The sequence below is a fragment of the Astatotilapia calliptera genome, chromosome 5 (assembly GCF_964374335.1).
Source record: "Astatotilapia calliptera chromosome 5, fAstCal68.1, whole genome shotgun sequence".
Lineage (NCBI taxonomy): Eukaryota > Metazoa > Chordata > Actinopteri > Cichliformes > Cichlidae > Astatotilapia > Astatotilapia calliptera.
In genome coordinates, this window is record NC_137426.1 from 13,193,291 (window position 1) to 13,214,737 (window position 21,447).

General features: G+C 38.2%; 1 protein-coding gene across 1 annotated transcript in view; it reads right to left on the reverse strand.

Moving 5' to 3' along the window:
• Window positions 1-8,582: 8,582 nt before the first annotated feature.
• The window catches only part of rims4 (regulating synaptic membrane exocytosis 4), a 70,186-nt gene continuing 57,321 nt past the window's right edge, over window positions 8,583-21,447 (reverse strand). The window contains exons 5-6 of the mRNA XM_026167306.2: window positions 19,761-19,900; window positions 8,583-15,781 (exon numbers count right to left, since the gene is read on the reverse strand). Coding sequence (XP_026023091.1) covers window positions 15,563-15,781; window positions 19,761-19,900 — 359 coding nt within the window. The 3' untranslated portion in view covers window positions 8,583-15,562. The remainder of the gene's footprint in view (window positions 15,782-19,760; window positions 19,901-21,447) is intronic.

Here is a 21,447-nt window from a genome sequence, read left to right on the forward strand (position 1 = left end):
ACTGCTTGAATGGTAAATGGCCTGTATTTATATAGCACTTTACTACTCCCTAAGGACCCCAAAGCGCTTTACATATCCAGTCATCCACCCATTCACACACACATTCACACAGTGGTGATGGCAAGTTACATTGTAGCCACAGCCACCATGGGGCGCACTGACAGAGGCGAGGCTGCCGGACACTGGCGCCACCGGGCCCTCTGACCACCACCAGTAGGCTACGGGTGAAGTGTCTTGCCCAAGGACACAACGACCGAGACTGTCCAAGCCGGGGCTCGAACCAGCAACCTTCCGATTACAAGGCGAACTCCCAACTCTTGAGCCACAATCGCCCTAGAAGAAGGTGTCTTCCAGAAACTGGCAGTAGGACTGGGAGTTGAGCTTGACTCCATCCTCAACCCGAAAAGGCCCCACAAGCTCATCTTTGATGATACCAGCCCAAACCAGTACTCCACCTCCACCTTGCTGGCGTCTGAGTCGGACTGGAGCTCTCTGCCCTTTACCAATCCAGCCACGGGCCCATCCATCTGGCCCATCAAGACTCACTCTCATTTCATCAGTCCATAAAACCTTAGAAAAACCAGTCTTGAGATATTTCTTGGCCCAGTCTTGACGTTTCAGCTTGCGTGTCTTGTTCAGTGGTGGTCGTCTTTCAGCCTTTCTTACCTTGGCCATGTCTCTGAGTATTGCACACCTTGTGCTTTTGGGCACTCCAGTGATGTTGCAGCTCTGAAATATGGCCAAACTGGTGGCAAGTGGCATCTTGGCAGCTGCACGCTTGACTTTTCTCAGTTCATGGGCAGTTATTTGGTGCCTTGGTTTTTCCACACACTTCTTGCGGCCCTGTTGATTATTTTGAATGAAACGCTTGATTGTTCGATGATCACGCTTCAGAAGCTTTGCAATTTTGAGACTGCTGCATCCCTCTGCAAGATATCTCACTATTTTTGACTTTTCTGAGCCTGTCAAGTCCTTCTTTTGACCCATTTTGCCAAAGGAAAGGACGTTGCCTAATAATTATGCACACCTGATATAGGGTGTTGATGTCATTAGACCACACCCCTTCTCATTACAGCGATGCACATCACCTAATATGCTTAATTGGTAGTAGGCTTTCGAGCCTATACAGCTTGGAGTAAGACAACATGCATGGAGAGAAGGAAGTGGACAAAATACTCATTTGCCTAATAATTCTGCACTCCCTGTATATGTGCATTTACCTTCTATAATTTCATCAGGAACTGAACAATTATTTAACATTTAGAAGTTATTTATACAAAATTTTGTTCTTGTAAGTAAGAACTTGAATGTCTACGTGTTGAAGAGTTATCTAAGGTATCTAAATGAACTTTTATTACCACTTAGTCAGACATACACATTGCATGCACAATCACCTGTCAAAACTGATAATAACTTATCAAAAAGGTTCCTTACTTTCTCTTGGGAAACATTTTGGGGTTTTGCAATACAAAACAGACACATTCTCTTGCATCGGACTTTCAGAGTGAAATAAAATGACACACGCTTTTTGGTACCGAATCAAACAGGCTAGTCACCACAGAAGCCTTAATACTGAATACAAGCTGGAGGCCAGATGATATTTTCTTTTTAGGATGTTTTTGATATATAGAAAGTTGTATGGCATCAAATGCTACAGATATAGTTATACTATAGACTAGTACTGTTACACAGGAAAATAAATTAATAAAACATGACAATACTTGGCAGGCTTATAAGCTTGTGTCAGTATTGACATTTATAACATGTGTGAGTTTATAACTGCTACAAAAGTTACAAAAGTTCCTTTTGTAGAAGTTCATGGCAAAGCCCACACTTGCTGATTTTGTAGTGAGACAATTTTAAGCCCCTCTGGACTTTGGTTTTGAAGTGCTCACTTTATAATTGTTTTTTCATAGCCTTGTCTTGATTGAAAAATACTTATCCAGTCTTTAAGTCTAACATCATTAGCTGTGTCTGGGCCCAAACTCCGCTGCAGGTCCATAAGCCAAACGATCACAGTGGCATCACTGAGAGTTAAATGTCTAAATTCTTTCATCTATAATAAAATGATCAGTGTGGCTGCTCTACCAGGTGTAACAATTAAGTTAAACATCCAGGCATCCATGAAAACGGAATTTATTAAACTGAACGCAGTTAGAAGTTAGCTCGCTAGTTTCCATCTAAATATAATATAGCCTGTCCTGACAGAGAGGTTTCTGAAACAAATTAAGACGTACAGCTCTGCTATCACTTCCGACATAAATGAAGACAGGAAAGTAAATAGCAGTGGCGTTTGTAGGGTTACTTTAGTTTGGCTAGCTGATATATAATGATGTGCTACGTGATCGCTAGTGACACAGCTATGTTAGCATAATATAAACAGTGAAGGTGGAGGATGAACGCTAATTTCTTTCCACTCAATAAAAGTTGCTGTGAGGATTCTCGATGGTCAGGGACAAATGTAATCGCATGGCACGATGCTGTAAACGGACCGAACTTAAGTCAGGAGAACAACTGAGATAATTCATCCACAATCCGAGGTTATTCATTAATATACTGCTGCATGAGCTGGGCTGTAGTTGCGTCGTAAGGTTTTAAAAACCGAGCTTTAAAATAAATAGCGGTAATAAAAACCGAGAGAGGGCGACAGTGATCACTGACTGTTTTTAGGGGCTTTTTGAGAATAAACAGAACCAGATACATTCAGAACCAGAGAGACATTCGGGACTGCAATCTCCTCTGCTTCACCGAGACATGGCTGAACCCAGCGGTGCCGGACCACGCCATCCAGCCGGCCGAGTTCTTCTCGGTTCACCGCATGGACAGGACACGGGACTCGGGGAAGTCAAGGGGAGGCGGCGTGTGTTTAATGGTGAACAACAACTGGTGCAACAGTGCGAACGTTGTTCCTCTCACACGCTCCTGCACACCAAATCTGGAACTACTGTCCATCATGTGTTGTCCTTTTTATCTACCTCGGGAATTTACATCGGTCATTGTAAGTGCCGTTTATATTCCACCACAAGCGGACACGGTCACCGCCTTATGCGAGCTGCATGAGGCACTCACACAGCACCAGACACAACACCGGGACGCTGCGCTTATTGTGACGGGGGACTTTAATAGCGCCAACCTCAAACGCGCAGCGCCAAACTTTTATCAACACATCACCTGCCACACCAGGGGTGAAAGGACACTGGACCACTGCTACACTACGGTCAAGGACGGCTACAAGGCACAATCCCGCCCCCCGTTTGGCAAATCTGATCACGCCGCCATCTTCCTCATGCCAAAATACAAACAAAGGCTGAAACAGGAAGTTCCGGTTCAGAGGAAGGTCGCGCGCTGGACGGATCAATCGGTGGCCGCGTTACAGGACGCACTCGATGACGCAGACTGGGGCATGTTCAGAAACAGCTCCGACGATGACGTCAACGTGTTTACGGAAGCGGTTGTGGGATTCATCGGGAAACTAGCGGATGATACCGTGGAGACAAAGACTATCACAACGTTTCCCAACCAGAAGCCGTGGGTGGATAAAACCATCCGCGACGCTCTGAGATCCCGCACCGCTGCCTACAACACGGGACTCATGACGGGGGACATGGACCCGTACAAAGCCGCGTCATATAATGTGCGGAGGGCGGTGAAAGAGGCAAAGCAGCGCTACGGGAGGAAACTAGAGTCACAACTCCAACAGAGTGACTCTAGGAGCCTGTGGCGGGGACTAAGGACAATAACGGACTATAAAGCACCAACAACCGGTATGACGAACGCGGCCGTGACTCTGGCAGACGAGCTGAACACTTTCTATGCTCGCTTCGAGGCTGCAGCTAAGGTCTCCAACAATGCTAGTGTTAGCGGCGCTAACGGCTGCAGACAGGAAGATACTGCCAGCACCGGAAACGTGCTCGTCATCTCCGAGCATGAAGTAAGGAGAGCCTTCAAAAGCGTGAACACCAGGAAAGCAGCAGGACCAGACGGCATCCCAGGTCGTATCCTAAGAGACTGCGCATACCAGCTAGCTCCTGTGTTCACTGAGATATTCAACATCTCTCTATCTCAGTCGGTGATCCCCACATGCTTCAAAGAGTCCATCATTGTTCCTGTCCCGAAGAAACCCCACCCTGCTTCTCTCAATGACTATCGCCCTGTAGCCCTCACCTCAGTAGTGATGAAGTGCTTTGAACGCCTGGTCAGAGACTTCATCATTTCTTCACTACCAGACACACTGGACCCACTACAGTTCGCTTACCGTCCAAATCGTTCCACAGACGATGCCATCTCTCATCTCCTCCACACATCACTCACTCACTTGGACACTAGAAGGGGGAATTATGTTAAAATGCTCTTCATAGACTACAGCTCTGCATTTAACACCATAATTCCCTCCACACTCACCACCAAGCTGGAGCATCTGGGACTCAGCTCATCTATGTGTCAGTGGATCTCCAACTTCCTAACTGGCAGACCACAGGCAGTAAGGATGGGCGGACATGTCTCAGCCTCCACCACTCTCAGCACTGGAGCCCCCCAGGGGTGTGTTCTGAGCCCCCTGCTGTACTCTTTGTACACATATGACTGCGTGGCCACTACCAGCTCCACCACCATCATCAAGTTTGCTGACGACACCGTCGTGGTGGGCCTGATCTCTGATAACAACGAGACGGCCTACCTGAAGGAGATTAGGAATCTGGAGAACTGGTGCCAGAGGAACAACCTCCTTCTAAACGTCAGTAAGACAAAGGAGCTGATAGTGGACTTCAGCACTAAGCAGGAGAGGAACTACCAGACCCCCGTCATCAACGAGTGCCCAGTGGAGAGAGTGGACAGCTTCAAATACCTCGGAGTTCACATCACGCAGGACCTGTCATGGTCCTGTCACATCAACACCGTGGTGAAAAAGGCCCGACAGCGTCTCTACCACCTCAGACGCTTGAGAGACTTCCAACTGCCCTCCAAGGTGCTCAGGAACTTTTACTCGTGCACCATAGAGAGCATCCTGGCGGGAAACATCTTAACCTGGTTCGGGAACAGCACCATGCAGGACAGACGAGCTCTACAGAGGGTTGTGCGGTCAGCTGAGCGCACCATCCGCTCCGAGCTCCCTGACCTGCACTCAATCTACAGCAGGCGGTGCTGGACCAAGGCCAGGAAGATCGTGAAGGACCTCAGCCATCCCAACAACAGACTGTTCTCTCTGTTGAGGTCAGGAAAGCGATTCCGCTCCCTGAAGACCAACACAGAGAGACTGAGGAGGAGCTTCTTCCCGCAGGCGATACGGTCTCTCAATCACACCACCACACAGTACTGACCCACACATATGGTTCTTACACACACACTGGACTTTCTGGACTTTGGTTTTGCACAACACTGGTCACTATATTCTTCATTTCCGGTTAATGCTTGTACAGCTGCTGTTATTGTGTATATATTTATTTATATTTAGATTTCTTCATACATTCTTATATAGTTCTATATTGTGTATTGTGTATTTTGTTGTACAGTTATTTAATTTTCAACTTTAATTTATATATTTATCTTTATCTTATTCTTCCCAGTTAAATTTACCCTTCATTCTAATTTGTGTTGTACAGTTATTTCATTTTTAACCTTAATTTATATTTTATTCCTTCCTAGTTAAATTTACCCTTTTTAATTTTTCATATTTATTTCCTATCTTATTCATAGCCTTTCCTTTTTTGTTTTCTTTAGGTCACGAGCAGTTGTCCAAGCATTTCACTACATATCGTACTGTGTATGACTGTGTACGTGACAAATAAAATTTGAATTTATTTATTTATTTATTTATTCATACAAAGCATTAAAACATGTTAAAAACACAAAGATTGGGCCCAGAAGCAGGATTCATCACGTCATCACTTAAAGACCAGATAGTCTGTGATGTTACATGACTGTTTGGTCATCCTACTTAGGCTTTCTAACAAGTTTGTGTTTTTTGATATTATTTTGTTATTAATTGAAACAAAATGAAACAAAATTCACTTTTAGTAAGAGTACGAAATGGTCAGTTCCCCATGAGGAAGTTACCAATCTTACCAGTGAATACACTCATTTAACTTATATCCATTAAATAGGTTTTATAAGTCTGTGCACATAGACTGAACTTTATATTACTTCCAAATCACAACTATTTAATAACAAAGGTTGATAAAAAAAACAACAACACAGATATTTACTGTAAAAATATAGTCTATATTATTTGCTCTGAAAGAGAGAGCCTTAGATTACCATTTGCAAAGCAATCTCTATTTGCTTACTTTATTTATAGTTCACAGTCTTTTCCTAACATAACTTTGTCAATATGAGGCAGGAAAGGATATCCCATGGAAGACAGAAAAGCAGAAATGAGGTAGTAAAAAAGAGAATTGGGGGCATTTAAACCAAAATTACTTACAAAAACCAAAAAGTTAATGGAAGCAAAAAGTAACACAAGGAGACAAGTCGAAATTAATTTTTTTGTAATTTTGATCAAGAAGCAGTCCCTGAATCTGTTACATTACACAACAGTGATGTGAGAGGAGGTGCCAGAGTAAGTCGAAGGAGCCAACGGCCAGTTCCTTCCTGTACAGAATCAATGTTTTACTCATATGAAACATGTTGTTTTTGTTTGGATCTGTAATTTCCCGCATGGACAGAATGATTTATGTCTCAATTTACATTTGCACCATCAGAGGCCCCCTGCTGGTTCATCCCATTTTAGTGTGTGAGTTTAATTTCCTGTCTTTGCAATGCAAGTCACACTTACTGTACACTTGCATGCACAAACGTGTGTCTGTGTCTTTTTCTTTCTGTCACTCTGCGCATGTGCATGCAAGTCATGCCTTTGCGTGTGTGTGCGAGGGTGCCTGCCTAGAATGACCTGCCTTCCTGTCACGCAACTGCTTTGTGTGTGCATTACAGAGAGAAAGAGACTGCAAGAGAGAGAAAAAAGGAAAGAGAGACATTAATATAAGCTGATCAGTTTGTTCACCAGGGAGTCTGGACATCTGCCAGGGACAGGGAACGACAGGGAAAATAGTGATAGAGGAAATACGAGATTAAAAGACACAATGAAAGAGTAAAAAAGGAAACAAGTTAGAAAATATAGTAGATGTAAGTAAAAGATGAGAACTAGAGAAAAAGAGAATATATATATATGGAAAGACAGACAGACTAAAGCTTCAGACTTGGTCATCCTTAGCGACTCTATCTAGCAAAATGAATCCTTCCTCCCTTCTGTTTTATCTCCAACTCATTCTCATCTCATTCTCCTCGTCTACATTTTACTTATTTTTTTCTTCTCTTGTGTCTTTCTCTGTATTTCTGTTTTCCCTTCTCAAGTCTTCACAGAAAATCTTCCCAGGAGCTTTAGTTGATGATCAGTCTACAGTGATGATAACAGAGCACCAATAATTCCTAACTGCACACACACACCCACACACACATTGCATTTACAGGTAGAGATCTACATAGTCACCACCACCCCCAAAAAATACATTAAATAAATAAATAAATAAATACATTGCATTCCTGATGTAGCACATATGATACAAATTTAAAGTCAAATATGCAAATTCTTTTTTTTTCATCAGATGGGTGACTAAACACTTAATTTTTTAAAGAAATCTGAATTTTCTGGCAATTATTTTATGGTTCAGGCTTTAAGGGAAGTAAAAGCATGGAAACCTACATGAGGCCCTAACCTTCAAAATAAAGTGTTTTCGAAGAGGGACAGGAGCAAAATCACACAGGCAGAGAGGCAGAAAGGAACCAAGAACTTGCAGTTACTAAAAACCTAAGCATTAATGTCACTCAGCACAGAGAAAGATAACTAATAACTAATAATAAAATCATATACATTGACAAGAACCAACACCACCAAGTTCAAGGTCACTGTGGATTTATGTTTTATAAAATAGTTATCAATAAAGTCACGATGAATGGCTAAAAGGGCTCCATAAAGGCACAGAATGTCAAATAGAGTGACATAAACCAACAACAGGTGAAATAATGATTACTGATGTTGAATGATGCAGATTACTTATCAAATGACATATAGGTTACAATTAAGTGCTTAGTCTGTGACCTCGAAGTGTCTTTTGTTGTAAAGCTGTAGTCCTCTGTCCATCCAAACCAGACTCTCACCCTTATGTAGCTTGTCAGTGTTATGTTGCTTATGGGCTAACTGTGCCCCCTTCTGAAAAATAAAAATTCAAGTATAATTCAAAAGTACTTCTTAGCTGGTATGACAAGTATGTGTCTGATTGTCTCCCTTTGAGTGGATGTGACATTCCTTTTCCAGGATTTTGATGTATTTGTTTTTTTCTTTCTAACAGGGATGATGTGCATTAATAAACATTGCAGTAAATGTCCCAGAGTTAACCATAGGCTTGTTTTCTTCTGTAGCGCTTGGCCAGATCTTAAAAAGGCTGTTTAAAAATAAAGCAATATAATATCGACATTGTACAAATAATCAATAAGCAATGTTTTGTAAGCATAGAACGTCTTTCTGCTGCTTTTTATATGACCACCTTAAATTAAACAAATAGATTAAAAAAAACAGATAAAGCATTTAATGATGGAGTTAAACTATTTTATTGACAGCTGGAATAGAATAACAATACACCAAATTGTGCATTTACTCAACAATATAACGGTTTCCCAAAGAATCTGCAAATATATGTGTTTTAAATGACAGCGCAGTGACTAAAACTAAAGTTACAACATTTTGTCACTCTTCTGATAACATTCAGGACTTCAAGTCAGTAAAACATGAGCAACAAATGGAAAGCAATGCATATGGACTTTTGCAGCTTTTTTGTACTTTAATGCTAACGATTGTTAATGCTATTCTACTGGAATAAAGTAAATAAAAAAAATGCAATATACTTACAAATCAGTATTTCAAATATTTAAACAGATTGGCAATTCTTAAAATATGGCGTTTAAACAGATACCTGGCAAAATACCTTACTGTTACTGCTGTTAATGTTCTAGTAGCAAAAATTGCAAGTGCAACAATAAAGACAATGAAGAAAGAAAATGGATAGGTTTATTTATCTAATGAAAGTATAGCTGACAAAAACAATTTTTCCCTGGATAAATACTCATCACTAAGGAAAACTTTTCCAGTAACATTGCTTCCAGACGTTGCCCATATTACATGTCCTTGAAAACATAAGAAGGCCTGTAAAACTGTTTTATACTACGCATCTTAAAACCAAAACATCGCCTTCCCTTATTATGTTAGGGGTCTTGGGAATATGTATGGTTTAGACAATTCTCATATGCCTTTAGAAGACATCACCACATGATTTAAAGAATAGAATTTAAGGCTGTGGATTTTTTAATATGATGGCTTTGTATCACTGAGGAAATAAAACAACCATGTTTGCAAAACAGTGAGTTAAGACTTGTGTAGAACTGAATGACTGAGATATAATCTAGAAAGATGAGAGCTAAATCTACACCAAACAGTCATAAAATAAAAACAGTAACAACAAAATAGAACAAAAAAAAAGCTAAACAAAACCAAAAGAAAAGAAAAAAACAAAGTTATGATTTCTCATGGCACTTTGATTCTCACTTGGTTCACCGAACTGTGTAATGTATTAAGTCATGGTAATATGAAATGCTTTGAACGCGATAATCTACCAGATGGTGTGTGAGGGAAAACATTTATGAGGGTTAGTTTTGGGCTGTGAGGCAGTTGGGGGCTCTAAGAAGGAAAGAAATAAAGCTTGTGGATCGCTGTCTCTGCAGCACAGCGGACTGGAGGAGATGTGCTGCTTTTGGGATCCACCAGCCACTGTTTCATAATAGCCACAGAGGAGCAGCATCTTCCCTTTCATCCACCCACTCATCCACCTCTTCCCTGTGAGAGAACATAATTTGATATGTCGAGAAACATACACACTGTCACTCTAAAGAAAACGATTCAAGGAGTGCTTGCTTTCTTTCTAATGAGTAAAATCTCATGTACTTCAGAGGGGAAAGATATGGCTGATTTTAGCAGATAACAGAAATTTTTTTCTTTTCTTCTTCAAAGGTAAATCTTTCCAGTGTCACTTTTAGGTTGATCTGCAAAAACAGACACAGACTTAACCCATTGTACACCAAGGTTAGCTCGGTGTTTTATTGACTACTACATGAAAAAGTAGTTCTCCAGTTTACACATATTGAAGCTATTTGCTGACATTTAAACACAAACTACATAATCTCTGTCAAAATGGGGCAAAACATTAACTATCTTTTGGCCTATTTTAATTTACAATTTAAGTAAGAGATATTTGTCATTATTAAGGATGTTTTGTTTACCTCAAAATTTTGGACGATTCCCCTGAGGTCATAAACCCTAGGCATATACGTTTTATCACTACAACTTGGTGTTGGGCCTAAAAGACTTTTGGCATAGTGGTCATTTATCGCTGACACAGCACACTTAACCACACCAGACTAGCATTCTGTGCTGAGTCTTTAGAAAGTATGCATTTTTCTGACAGTCCAAAATATCCCCAAATGAATTGTATTATTGAATGTACTTAATATTCAGTGCCACAAGCTGTGCTTGTACATTATATCATCACTAATCTTATCAGCTGCTTAGCAGCAGAAAGTCTGGCCTGCCAGGAAGCATAATATTCATATTTGACTATTTTATTTTAAAGAATGTGATTTTTTTTAAGAATTTGATTTTCAACTGTCTCGACATATCTGCTCTTCATTGATTTATTTTTAAAGTTAATATAAATAAAGACCGAAGGAGCACATGACTCATCTTAATATACTACTGTTTGCTATAACCAGGTGAATGGCAGTTTATAATGTGTAAAAGCCAGCAGCAGCCAAAGGAGCAGGTATGTAAAAATTACACCCTAAAAAATATGAGCAAAAACACACAAGAAGCTTAATACATGTAACAAAATCGTTCCCCTACAGTTTTCTTCATTTCTTGGGCATTGGTCCCAAATGGCACCATGTATACAATCAAGTACCACTAATATATAAAAAGTAAGGTCTGGTTTCGCAGAATTACAACCTTAACAGTGTAAAAGGACCTCGGCAAGATAGGATTAGTGGGGGCTTTTTGTTTTGTTTAAACACCTCATTTGAAACATAAAAGTAAAACGAGGTGCATCCAAACATCAACAGATAAACAACAGCACAGTTTAGAAAATATGTTTTGATAAGAAATGGGTCAAAATGGTTGAATCTATCCTGTAAAATATGTTTTTATTGTTTTATTATTAGTAGTTTTTTTGCTCAATTTGTTCATTTGTTCAGTATATCAGAAATTCATTAAGAACATATGCACAGATTTCTATTTCCATAGATGACACTAAAGTTGTTTTAAATAATGGATTGAAATGTCTTTTTCTCTCTTTTCTTACCCTGCGTTGATCACTTAGTGTGCCAATTCTCATTCCTTAGCCCTGGCAAAAATGTGTATTGTGTGTTTAAGGCCTCTACTTACATTACAATTGATAGAAGTACACAATTAACATCCAAGTGGCAGACACAATCAAAACATGGAGGAATGCAAAAACATACATTTTTGGTCCTGAACATGTCAACAATAACATTAACAGACTTCATCAGGTCAATCATTTGCCTTCAAAATTACACAGTGTCACTGACTAACTCAAAGTGATGAAGGCGAATCATTGCATGAGAAAATTTACACAATGATTATTAACAGTTACTCTTAATCCTGGTAAGAAGGCTGGCATATAAACTGTCTCTCAGACACTTACAGAATTATTATTATTATTATTAACAATATTATTATTAATATTAATATTATTCGAATAATAAATCATACCCCAAATTCACACAAATGACTGCATCTGTAGACGTCATAAAAACCCCATTATTTCCTGCATGCATCGCACACTACTGCTGTCATGTTTCTCCACTGGAGAGGGGAAATTTTGGGAAACTTGTTTAAAGTTTAATATGGTACAGTTAATTGTCTCTTTGATAAATGCTTTATAAACATCTGTTCCTTTATGTTGCACAGGGAGCGGCTGCAGGTTAGAGATAGAGAGGTGGGAAACTTCAGTGATGTTTTTTTACATCACTCCTGGCTGCCATTAGATAAATCTAAATCATTTGGATGCATGTATCCTGCTTATGGCTTGGTGAACGACTGAATCCCAGTTTTGTGAAACTGGCTTTCATTGAATCAAAACTGGGAAAACAACCCATTACCCATCAAATATCTAATCTAATCTCTGTTTTGGCACAAAAAGCACTAATACAAACACATTCCTTGAGTGAAAGTAAGGGGAGTTCATTATTTTATATCTAATTATATATTAATTTTATATATTTGTATATATGTATGTATGGTACATACAGAGTTCTAACACTTTTTTACAGATATAAGACACTACATGACAGTTTTGTTGAAAAAACATTGAAAAAAATAAAATGACATTTGTCTGGAAGTGATTTTCAGTTTCTGCATTCAATGTCATTTGTCTGCACATGCAACAAATGGACACGTTAAGACATTTTTTTTCCAAAGTAAAAGTTTGGAATTGCACATTTAAAAAAAAAAGTCCCTTTATGCCTCATGATGAATTCAATTGTTTTGTTTTCAATGATGAATCTTACCACAGCGAAAATCACTACTTACTCATGTCATTTTTCTGTCAAGTAACAGACAAATACAGTGAGTGGATGCTTTCTGATTATTGCTTTACAGAATTTTGTTAAACAGTTTGGAACTAAATGCAGCATTAATATCCCTGCAACACTGCTACTGGCAAAAGAGAGGCAATTTTAGAGGCCCCTTTTTAGAGTAAAATTGCTCCAAATTGGGTGATTTGATTAAATTAAAAGCAGATTTAATAAAAATTTGGTTCTGAAATTTTCATTCAAAGTAAAAAAAACCCAAAAACAATAAATTAATTAATGAAATAAACTGGCTTAAAATCTTCATATTAGAATGTTTTATTAATTTAGAAAAAAAAAACAATTAGTCACCTTTATCATTATCTAAATACATTTGCTACATATTTTGACCCCCACTATCATTGGGTCTTAACCCAATGTACTGTATTTCACTAGTCTTCCTGCTGTGTAGCATGTAGTTCATGCTTAGTCTTATCAAGTTGTTTGTTAATTAGAAGTTTAAATTAGTCATGCGAATGCTACCAGCTAATGCTACAATCTTACAGTAACTAACAAGAATATCACTTCCCTCTTTCAGAGCTTTGACATTAACCACCTCAGCCATGATAAGTTAACTTTGGCTCACTCCAGAAGACACTAACAATATTTACACATAAAAAGACATTAAGAATCATAAAGTGCCCAAATGAAATACATATGCTTTTGCGTTTCAATAAACTATGAATTTCTCTACAGTGTGCACATTGTGTTTCCTTTAATTCCACCTATTTTTGTGTCCTTTTCTGAAGTCCACAAAACCTGACGCCAGTCCACTCAGATCCTTTGTTTGGATGATGCAAAGTACATTTCATGCTTCCTTCCTCTCTTTCCTTTTTTCCTCTGTACTGAGTGGTAGCATGGCTAATCACCAGGTGCCTTGACGTTCTGTGGATTAGGACTGTAATTTAGAATAAAGGGGGTGATTCTCTGCACAGCCTGAATGTTGCTGTCAGATGTTATAAGTGGTTGTTTTTGTGCCTCCCTCATAATGGCACATGCCGCAAGGTAATTGAAGAAAAGGAAGAAGAAGACACTTGCTGGTAAAAATTGGCACAGTATAAACTGTTATTAGAGAACTGTTAGCCAACGCTTTAAAAATAGCGGGGAGGAATCTATTTCTACAGTATTAGCTAAAAAGAAACTACACTTAAACTGGGATGTACAGCAATGTGTTAAGTCAGTGACGTCAGATTGCTATTGCATTTGCTTGTTGTTTGTCAGTGCTACAGCTCAGATACAAAACTACCTCCTGTATTCCATGTGAATGTGGAATGTGAAAACTATATTAAACTAAATAAGAGTAAAACACCTTCAACATGAGCCCATTAAACCCTGGTTGTTTCTTGCCAGGCGGATGTAGACGGTGTCCTCATAAAGGTTAACATAATTTAATCATGCTAAGATCATGCATTTATGGTTATTTGGTTTGAATTCTAATTCTAATCTAATACGATATAATGCATGCATAAAATCCAATTTAGTGTGGTTGTGAAACTATCAAACTAGCATTTTCATAACGATATTCAAGAGGAAGGAGTCAAATGTTTTCACATATCACACCGCCTGAAGTGATTCAGGTTGGTGGACTTTGATTACATCTGGTGCCATACTCTGGAAATCTCTAATTGAACATAATCGGTGTGCTGTTGATTCAAGAAACACCCAGCTATTTTTTTTAAACCCAAAGGATACATGTTTTTATGTGCTTGATTCCAAACACAACAGTAACTGATGTGATTGAAAAGCACCTTCCAAAAATGGTGACAAAACAATCTGCAAAATCAGCTAATACCAAGATTCATTGCAATTTAAAAAGTACATGCTTTGGGGTTATAATGAGACACGTTTTTTTTTTAAACTCATAATGTGGTAGTTCTTCTTCTAAGCCATATAAATTCACTCTTTGACCACTTTATACCTTGTATTCCAGGTAAATGTAGTTAACAGGAGAGAAAGCCAGGACTAGCCCTGACCCACAAAATCAGTTCCAAATCTTCATCCTTCCAGTAGATGATGGGGGTTTCATTCATATTTCTACCTCTCAGATTCTCTACATTTTACCAAATAAAGTGAACAATGATGGGCCAAACCTGTGACACAAGAAATGTAATACAGGTCAAGTGCTAAAAACCAGGTAATGTCTTGGTCAGTTACAACACTTAACTTTATATATTCTTTGAAAGCCTCTCAAGTTGCTATGCACACATTCATTCGCCATCAATGCTCCCTCAAAATGAGATGGTGGTTTGTCAAACAATTTGAGGACAGTCTCACTTTCTCCTAGGACTCGTGGGTAGACAATAACACTCAGAAGCTGCCCAGCCCCTTAATGAAGACACAGAAAGACAACAAGCAGTCCTGGGATGGGGAATTGAATGTAGGCTGTAAAGAAGGGCTGTAGCTGAAGCGAGCTGAGCCTGGAGTCTATCGTGGTCCCAATAGGATGTAATCAATGTCGGCAACCAAACCCTTCTTTGAAGTATCCTCATTAAGAAGGTTTTTGTTTTTTCTTTATAGAGCTCTGAAGAGAAAAAAAAATTCCGGGGGGCGGTCGGTTGCAACAACAAAAGAAATGTACTTCCCATGAGTCTCGGGAAATAGTCTGATACAATATCAAAGAATTATAACACATTTCCAATGAGAACCAGCATGACCAACTGGTTTGTAAATTGATTTCCAAATTAGGGAAGTGATTCATTCCCCAGTGTAGCTGGGCCTGTCGAAGTAGCCTTGAGTGAGATACTTTACATCTACCTGCTCCAGGGACAGCACTGCCTGGCTGACCCAGGTGCAGCAATGCAGGGTTTACAAAAACTCTGTACTTGGTTGAAGCAATGGAAACTTAGCCGCAACATCAAAACTATACATTTCTGCGTGAGTCTTATGATCGCTCACAACAGGGCCCAATGGTGCTCTCCAATGACATCTGGGATGAATGGCGGATGAGCGGTGCCATTGTTGGATCCACCATGGAGGAGGTAGGGAAAAGCTTGTACCAGCCGATAACCATTGTGCTGAGGTCCAGCTCTTCCAGTAGGATTCGAGCTACACCCATGAAGCATTTGCGGTCCATCCGTCCATAGTTGCCCCAAACAATAACCTGTGGAAGAGAGTCGTAATATAGAGTTAGAAGGTAAGACTCTAAAATATACTAAAATATATTCCTATAATAAAAACCAGAATGTTTATTTCCTGCATTTGTAATTACATATAGACTCAGGAAGGGATAGAATGCATGTTTACAGAGCCTACTTCAAGACTGAAAACAAAATAAAGGAATAAGGTTAATAAGTTGCCTTGCTCATCTGTACTAAACCCATCAGTCTTGATAGTTATTCTCTCTGGTACAGCAGCAGAGAGAAGAGTTAGGTGTCAATAAAACTAAATAAAGAGGTGCTGTGCACGAGAGAGAGGGATGATGGTAGTGTTTGGAATCCTGTGTGTGTTTGTACTTTTGTTGTCCTCTGCCTCCTGACATCCTGATAACATCAGGACTCATCTCAGACCACCCAGCAGCTTGTCAAGGAGTGGACAAAATAATCAATATCCTTCAGCAAATGTGTCCACTCATGTTTTGGTCTTGTGTGTCTGTACATCCCAGCACACTGATTTCCTTGATATATGTTAGTGTGTGTCTGCAAGTGATTTCCACAGAGACTCAATGGTCAAATCTATTTCAACCTAGTCTTCTGCTTTTCAAAGAAGGATAATCTATTTCTTTTTCTGATTTTTCTTCAAAAAAGATCTTAACCTTAACCTCTACAAATTAGGAAAGAGACATTGGTAATGGGAGAAGTGAGAGTTAAAACAGCAGAAACCAGTTGTTTGTTAGCTATGGAGGATGACATCTGCAGTGTCCAAGATCCAAAGTTTGCACTCTCTAGGAATAAGAGAAATGCTCGGAGAACAAGGCAGAATCAGTGCTAGATCTCACTAATGTTTCTGGGCCCGAATGGGAGCAAATCCCTCCAGTGGGAAGCTTTCTTAGGCAGCGTAAACAGAAAGATTAATACCCATTATTTTGGAATAACCACTAAGTTTAATAACTGTTTGAGGGTCGTGTCAGAAGAGATTAGGTTAAGACAGGCTGAATTTGAACACTGATGCCAGGTTGACGTTGATCTATAAGCAATGGCACTGGACAGAATTACCTCACCTTGTTAAGTAAGGGTATGTTACAATAAATATTTACATGTCTGTGGTCTAGCATATAAAAGTCACATATAACCTAGTGAGATTATTCCAAATAGCCAGCATGTCATTTTCTAATCCGCTGACAGTTTGACAGCAGAACCTCCCCCTAGTTTGAAGAGACAGCTTAATAATAAATGATTGAAAAGAGTCAGATAAAAGACACATACTGGAAACATACACAAAGTAAACCCTGGATCTGTTTTTAATAATAATCAAAGAAAGAAGAAAATAACTGTAGTATAAATTTAGGAATTCAGTAACAGCTGCCACTCATTTTTGTTGTTTTGTTGTTTATTGACACCGAGTAAAACATCATCTGCCTTTAACGACTTCATTTCAGATTCCAAAATGCTTGTTGTGTTGCATCCTCTGCTTCCGGTTGTATTCTGTGTTATTTTACTTTGTGCCTTGTTGTGAACATTAGTTCATCGTGGCTTTCTGTGCTGTGCATCACCTCATTGTTTCCCTTTTACATTACTGTCTTGAGTCTATTCCCCCTCAGCCTTCTTCCTTGTAATACCCTCATGTTTCTGAGTCTCCCTGGTTGTTTTCTCCTCCTGACTATATCTTTTCTTGAGCTCATTGCTTTCAATTTTTTTCACCATGTTGGACTCATCTACCTCACTGTGCAGTGTTTTATATTAGTATCACTGTAAATAAATAAAGCACAATTTCATTCTGTCACCCACGCAGGCCCTTGGTGTTCACTTCAAGTTATTTTTGGCAGTGTGACAAATGAAGTCTCATTTTAGTTAATTAACAAATCATTATAAAGTGATCATGCAGGGTGGTACTCTATTTAACAACTTTTATGCCCACCCCCTAACCATGAATTTGGTGAATCATTACACACTTTGTCGTCATGCGCCATATAAAATCTTAATTTACCCCTTATAGCCATGCCTCATTTATAAAATGTTCAGAATGGGGACATGGGAGAATGTTTTTTTATGATGTCAAAATAAAAGTTGACAAACAGCTGTTAGTTAGATTTCGCACTTGATATGTTTTGGAAAGGCTGGAAAAATAGCTGAAAAAGCTGAGAGTTGGTTTTGGGCACAAGTAGTAAGTTTCTCAGTGACTTTTCAGTGTAGACTTAAGCAGCTTTTTGCTTTGCTAGATCAGTAAGTGACAAATTGAAAAGTGCTGCTGATTTCAGCGATTTTCATTATCCAGTGTGAATGAGTTTGATGAAACTCGAAGGACAGCGACATGACAGCAGCTAATTAAGAGGGAGGTGTTTAGTGGCTAATTACACAGTGACGGGAGCAGCAGAGCAGCCAGAGCAAGAGCTGCAAGTCTCTCCACTGAACACTATACTATTTTTACCTGCTGATTACTGATGGGAAAAAAATACATAAAAGGGTAATATTCTGGCAGTTGAGACGCCAGAAAAAATGCTCTAAAATAACAGAAATGTATCATTGCATTAACTCACATCAACTTTCTGTAATTAAAATGTAGTTTTTAGCTTTAAGTTACATGAGCTCTTGTGTATTTTTTGTCTGTTTTATGTTAAATAGCGGTATTTACTTGTTAAAACAGTTACCTAATAATATAGCCAAACACTGCTATAATATAAATACCCAGGCCAAAAATGACAGAATATTATTGTTATTAGTTGGAATTTTTTTCAAAATCGTGTACATTTAATCCCTATTAAATGTTAGGAAAAAGATATACTATGCATAAATAGAATTGAAAACACTTTTATAAAAACTATTAAGTGGATTTATCATAACAGCAATGGCCTGGTCTTTACATGTAATTTTACATACATGTATAACTCTTGAATATTTAGTAAATCTGTGCTCCCACAAATACTTATAATAGATTTGACTTTTTAAAAAGGTATTGACATTTTTTTTATGCTAGATGCATTTTCTGATGAAATCCCAAAAGGATTTGTGTCTTACCTTTTTTAAAAATTTCAGAAAGTGTTATTACATGTAAATTATACTGTTAATTTCCATTTAATTAACAATCCTATCATGTAAGAAGAGTGTACTGGATATTAATGGATATTATATTACAGAATGATGAAAATGGGAACTCTGAAACACCAATGACATATTTAATTCCTGTTTAATATTCAATTCTGTTTACAAATAGACCTTTACAAAAAAAACCAATTGCTCTTCTTTCAACATTTTTGATGACAAAACTTGAAATTATGTGTTACATTTTAGACAAATGAAAGTGCTCTGTGCCAAATAGCTTTTAGGGAGCCACGCAACCAAAACAAAAGAAAAAACAAAAATATCTATCAATTAAACTTAGGGCACCTGAAACTTAGAATCACACATAACAAAACCCTTGTAAAAATAGTGTGAAAAATAAAGTCACAATTTTATGTAAAAAACAAAACAAAACGCATTTTCTTTAAAAAAAAAAATCCAAATTTTGGATTTATTCACAGTTACAGGTTTTTCACAATATTGTAGATTAGACACATAAATTCACAGCTTATTTTTTGTATTCGTCAGGAATCCTTTTGCTGCGCATTAAGCTTTGTTGTTAACTTGTTGGCAAATCAAAGTGATCTGTACCAATGATTGTTCCACAGTTGACAGTCATTGGAAGCCATGAGGGTGTTTTAGGTGTAAGGACACTGCAAGCTGATGCTCTCATACAGAATTCATGTTTCTTTAATAGATATATTTTCTTCACAAAGATGACACAAAATGTCTATGGATGCTAACTTTCGAAGCACCTCCAACTTTGGCCCACTGTACTTCTTATTTAGCACTTTCATAAAATATTGAATGGTTCCATGATATGATTAGCCTGCAATAGAATCAGCATTCTCTGTATTTTCTGCTGATGCCCAAATTGAATGTTCTGTGTAACGAACTGCATGGCACGTCAAGTTAGGTGTATCTTACCTGGACCACTTTCCCCTGTGGACTCTCAGAGAAGACCAGGACCTGGTTGTAGAGAGGATCCAGAGATTTTCTCACTGATTTCGTCTTCTTCTTGGCCACACAGATTCCATTCTCCAGAAGATAAACTTTAATGTAGGCTGCTAGAATGACAGCAAACACATAGATTTGACTGATTAATTTCTAGTTTTTCAGTATATGATAAAAAAATATGCTCATCTTGTTGAGACTAAAAGATCTTCCAACACACTGTCTGGGCATTTGTCACATACAGTGTGTTTTGAACAGATGCTATAAAATAATGACTAACAAATAATGGTGTGCAATATGACATAAAGTACAATGCTGTTAAAAGTGCTGTTTTGATATGTAGAACTAAGCAGGATAAACAGCTAAATTTCCCTTTGTTTAAAGTGGCCCAAAAAAAGGTGAACTACCTTGGTCACTTTATTACTGAGCAAATGAATGATGATGATGACATATAGAGACAACGGTGTAAGCTCTATGTGCAGGCAAATACTATTGCACACAAATTCAGCTTTTGTTCACTTCCAGTTAAAGTGGCTTTGTTAAAGCATATTGTACACTGCTATATACTGCCCCCCTTGTGGTCATCCTACAAACAATGTAGCATGCAGAAGCTGCATGTTGCATATAATGATGCGATGAGAATCCTTTGCAGGATACCTAGAAGGGGTAGTGCCAGCCAGATGTTTGCAGCTGTGGGTGTTTGGACTTTTAAAGCACTTTTAAGAAAGTTAATGTTCAATTTTAGAGAATGACTGGATGGTTCGAGTAACAGTATAATTTTAGCACTCGCAGATCCGACAGTGAGTGGTTCCCGTTACTCATCCAGTCTGAGAAAGCACTGGTTGAAGTGTTTGTGTATTTATTGATTTCTTTTAAGTAATTTTGTTTTAGGTATATTACGGTTTTATATTTTTACAAATGTTTTATATGTTATATATTTATTTATATATATAAATATATATATATATATATATATATATATTTATATATATAAATATATATATATATATATATATATATTTTAAAAGTTTATACCTTGTGTTTTGGGGAGGGGGAGGGCTTGTGTGTGTGTGTCTCTGTCTTGTTTCTATGGACATGAAGTCTGCCAATAAAGATTGAATTGAATTGAATTGAATTGAATACTCCTTATAATGTACAAATGGAATTTGGAGGCTGAACTGAGATGAACCAAACAGTTAATCGTGTCAGTACTGAATTGTGAATGAAGCTGTAATGTTGTATAATCACATCAACAAGCCTAAGATGAAAGCACAACACATGAATGTGTAACCCTCGAATGTTCTAAGATACCTGTGGTCATGCTCCCATCTAACCTTGCAAAATACAGGCTAGGGAACAAGCTTATTGTTCAAAATTTTGCTGTTCACAGTGACCAGAAAGTAAGGAGAAAGTTCCAATCATCTGTATATTTTGAAAAGAAAAATGATAAAAACTGAAAACTATGATTTATGATCATTCATGATCACTTGACCAGCTGTCAGAATAAAAGCATCTACTACTGTTTGTACAGGTTTAAAGAAGAAATATTGGCTAATAATAACATATGGTTTCGCTAACAGCATTCTAATGTAAGTTTACAGTACTGGAGCTTACACACAGGTCACAGCTTTCTGTCTAGTGTGCTGATAACAGGATAGAA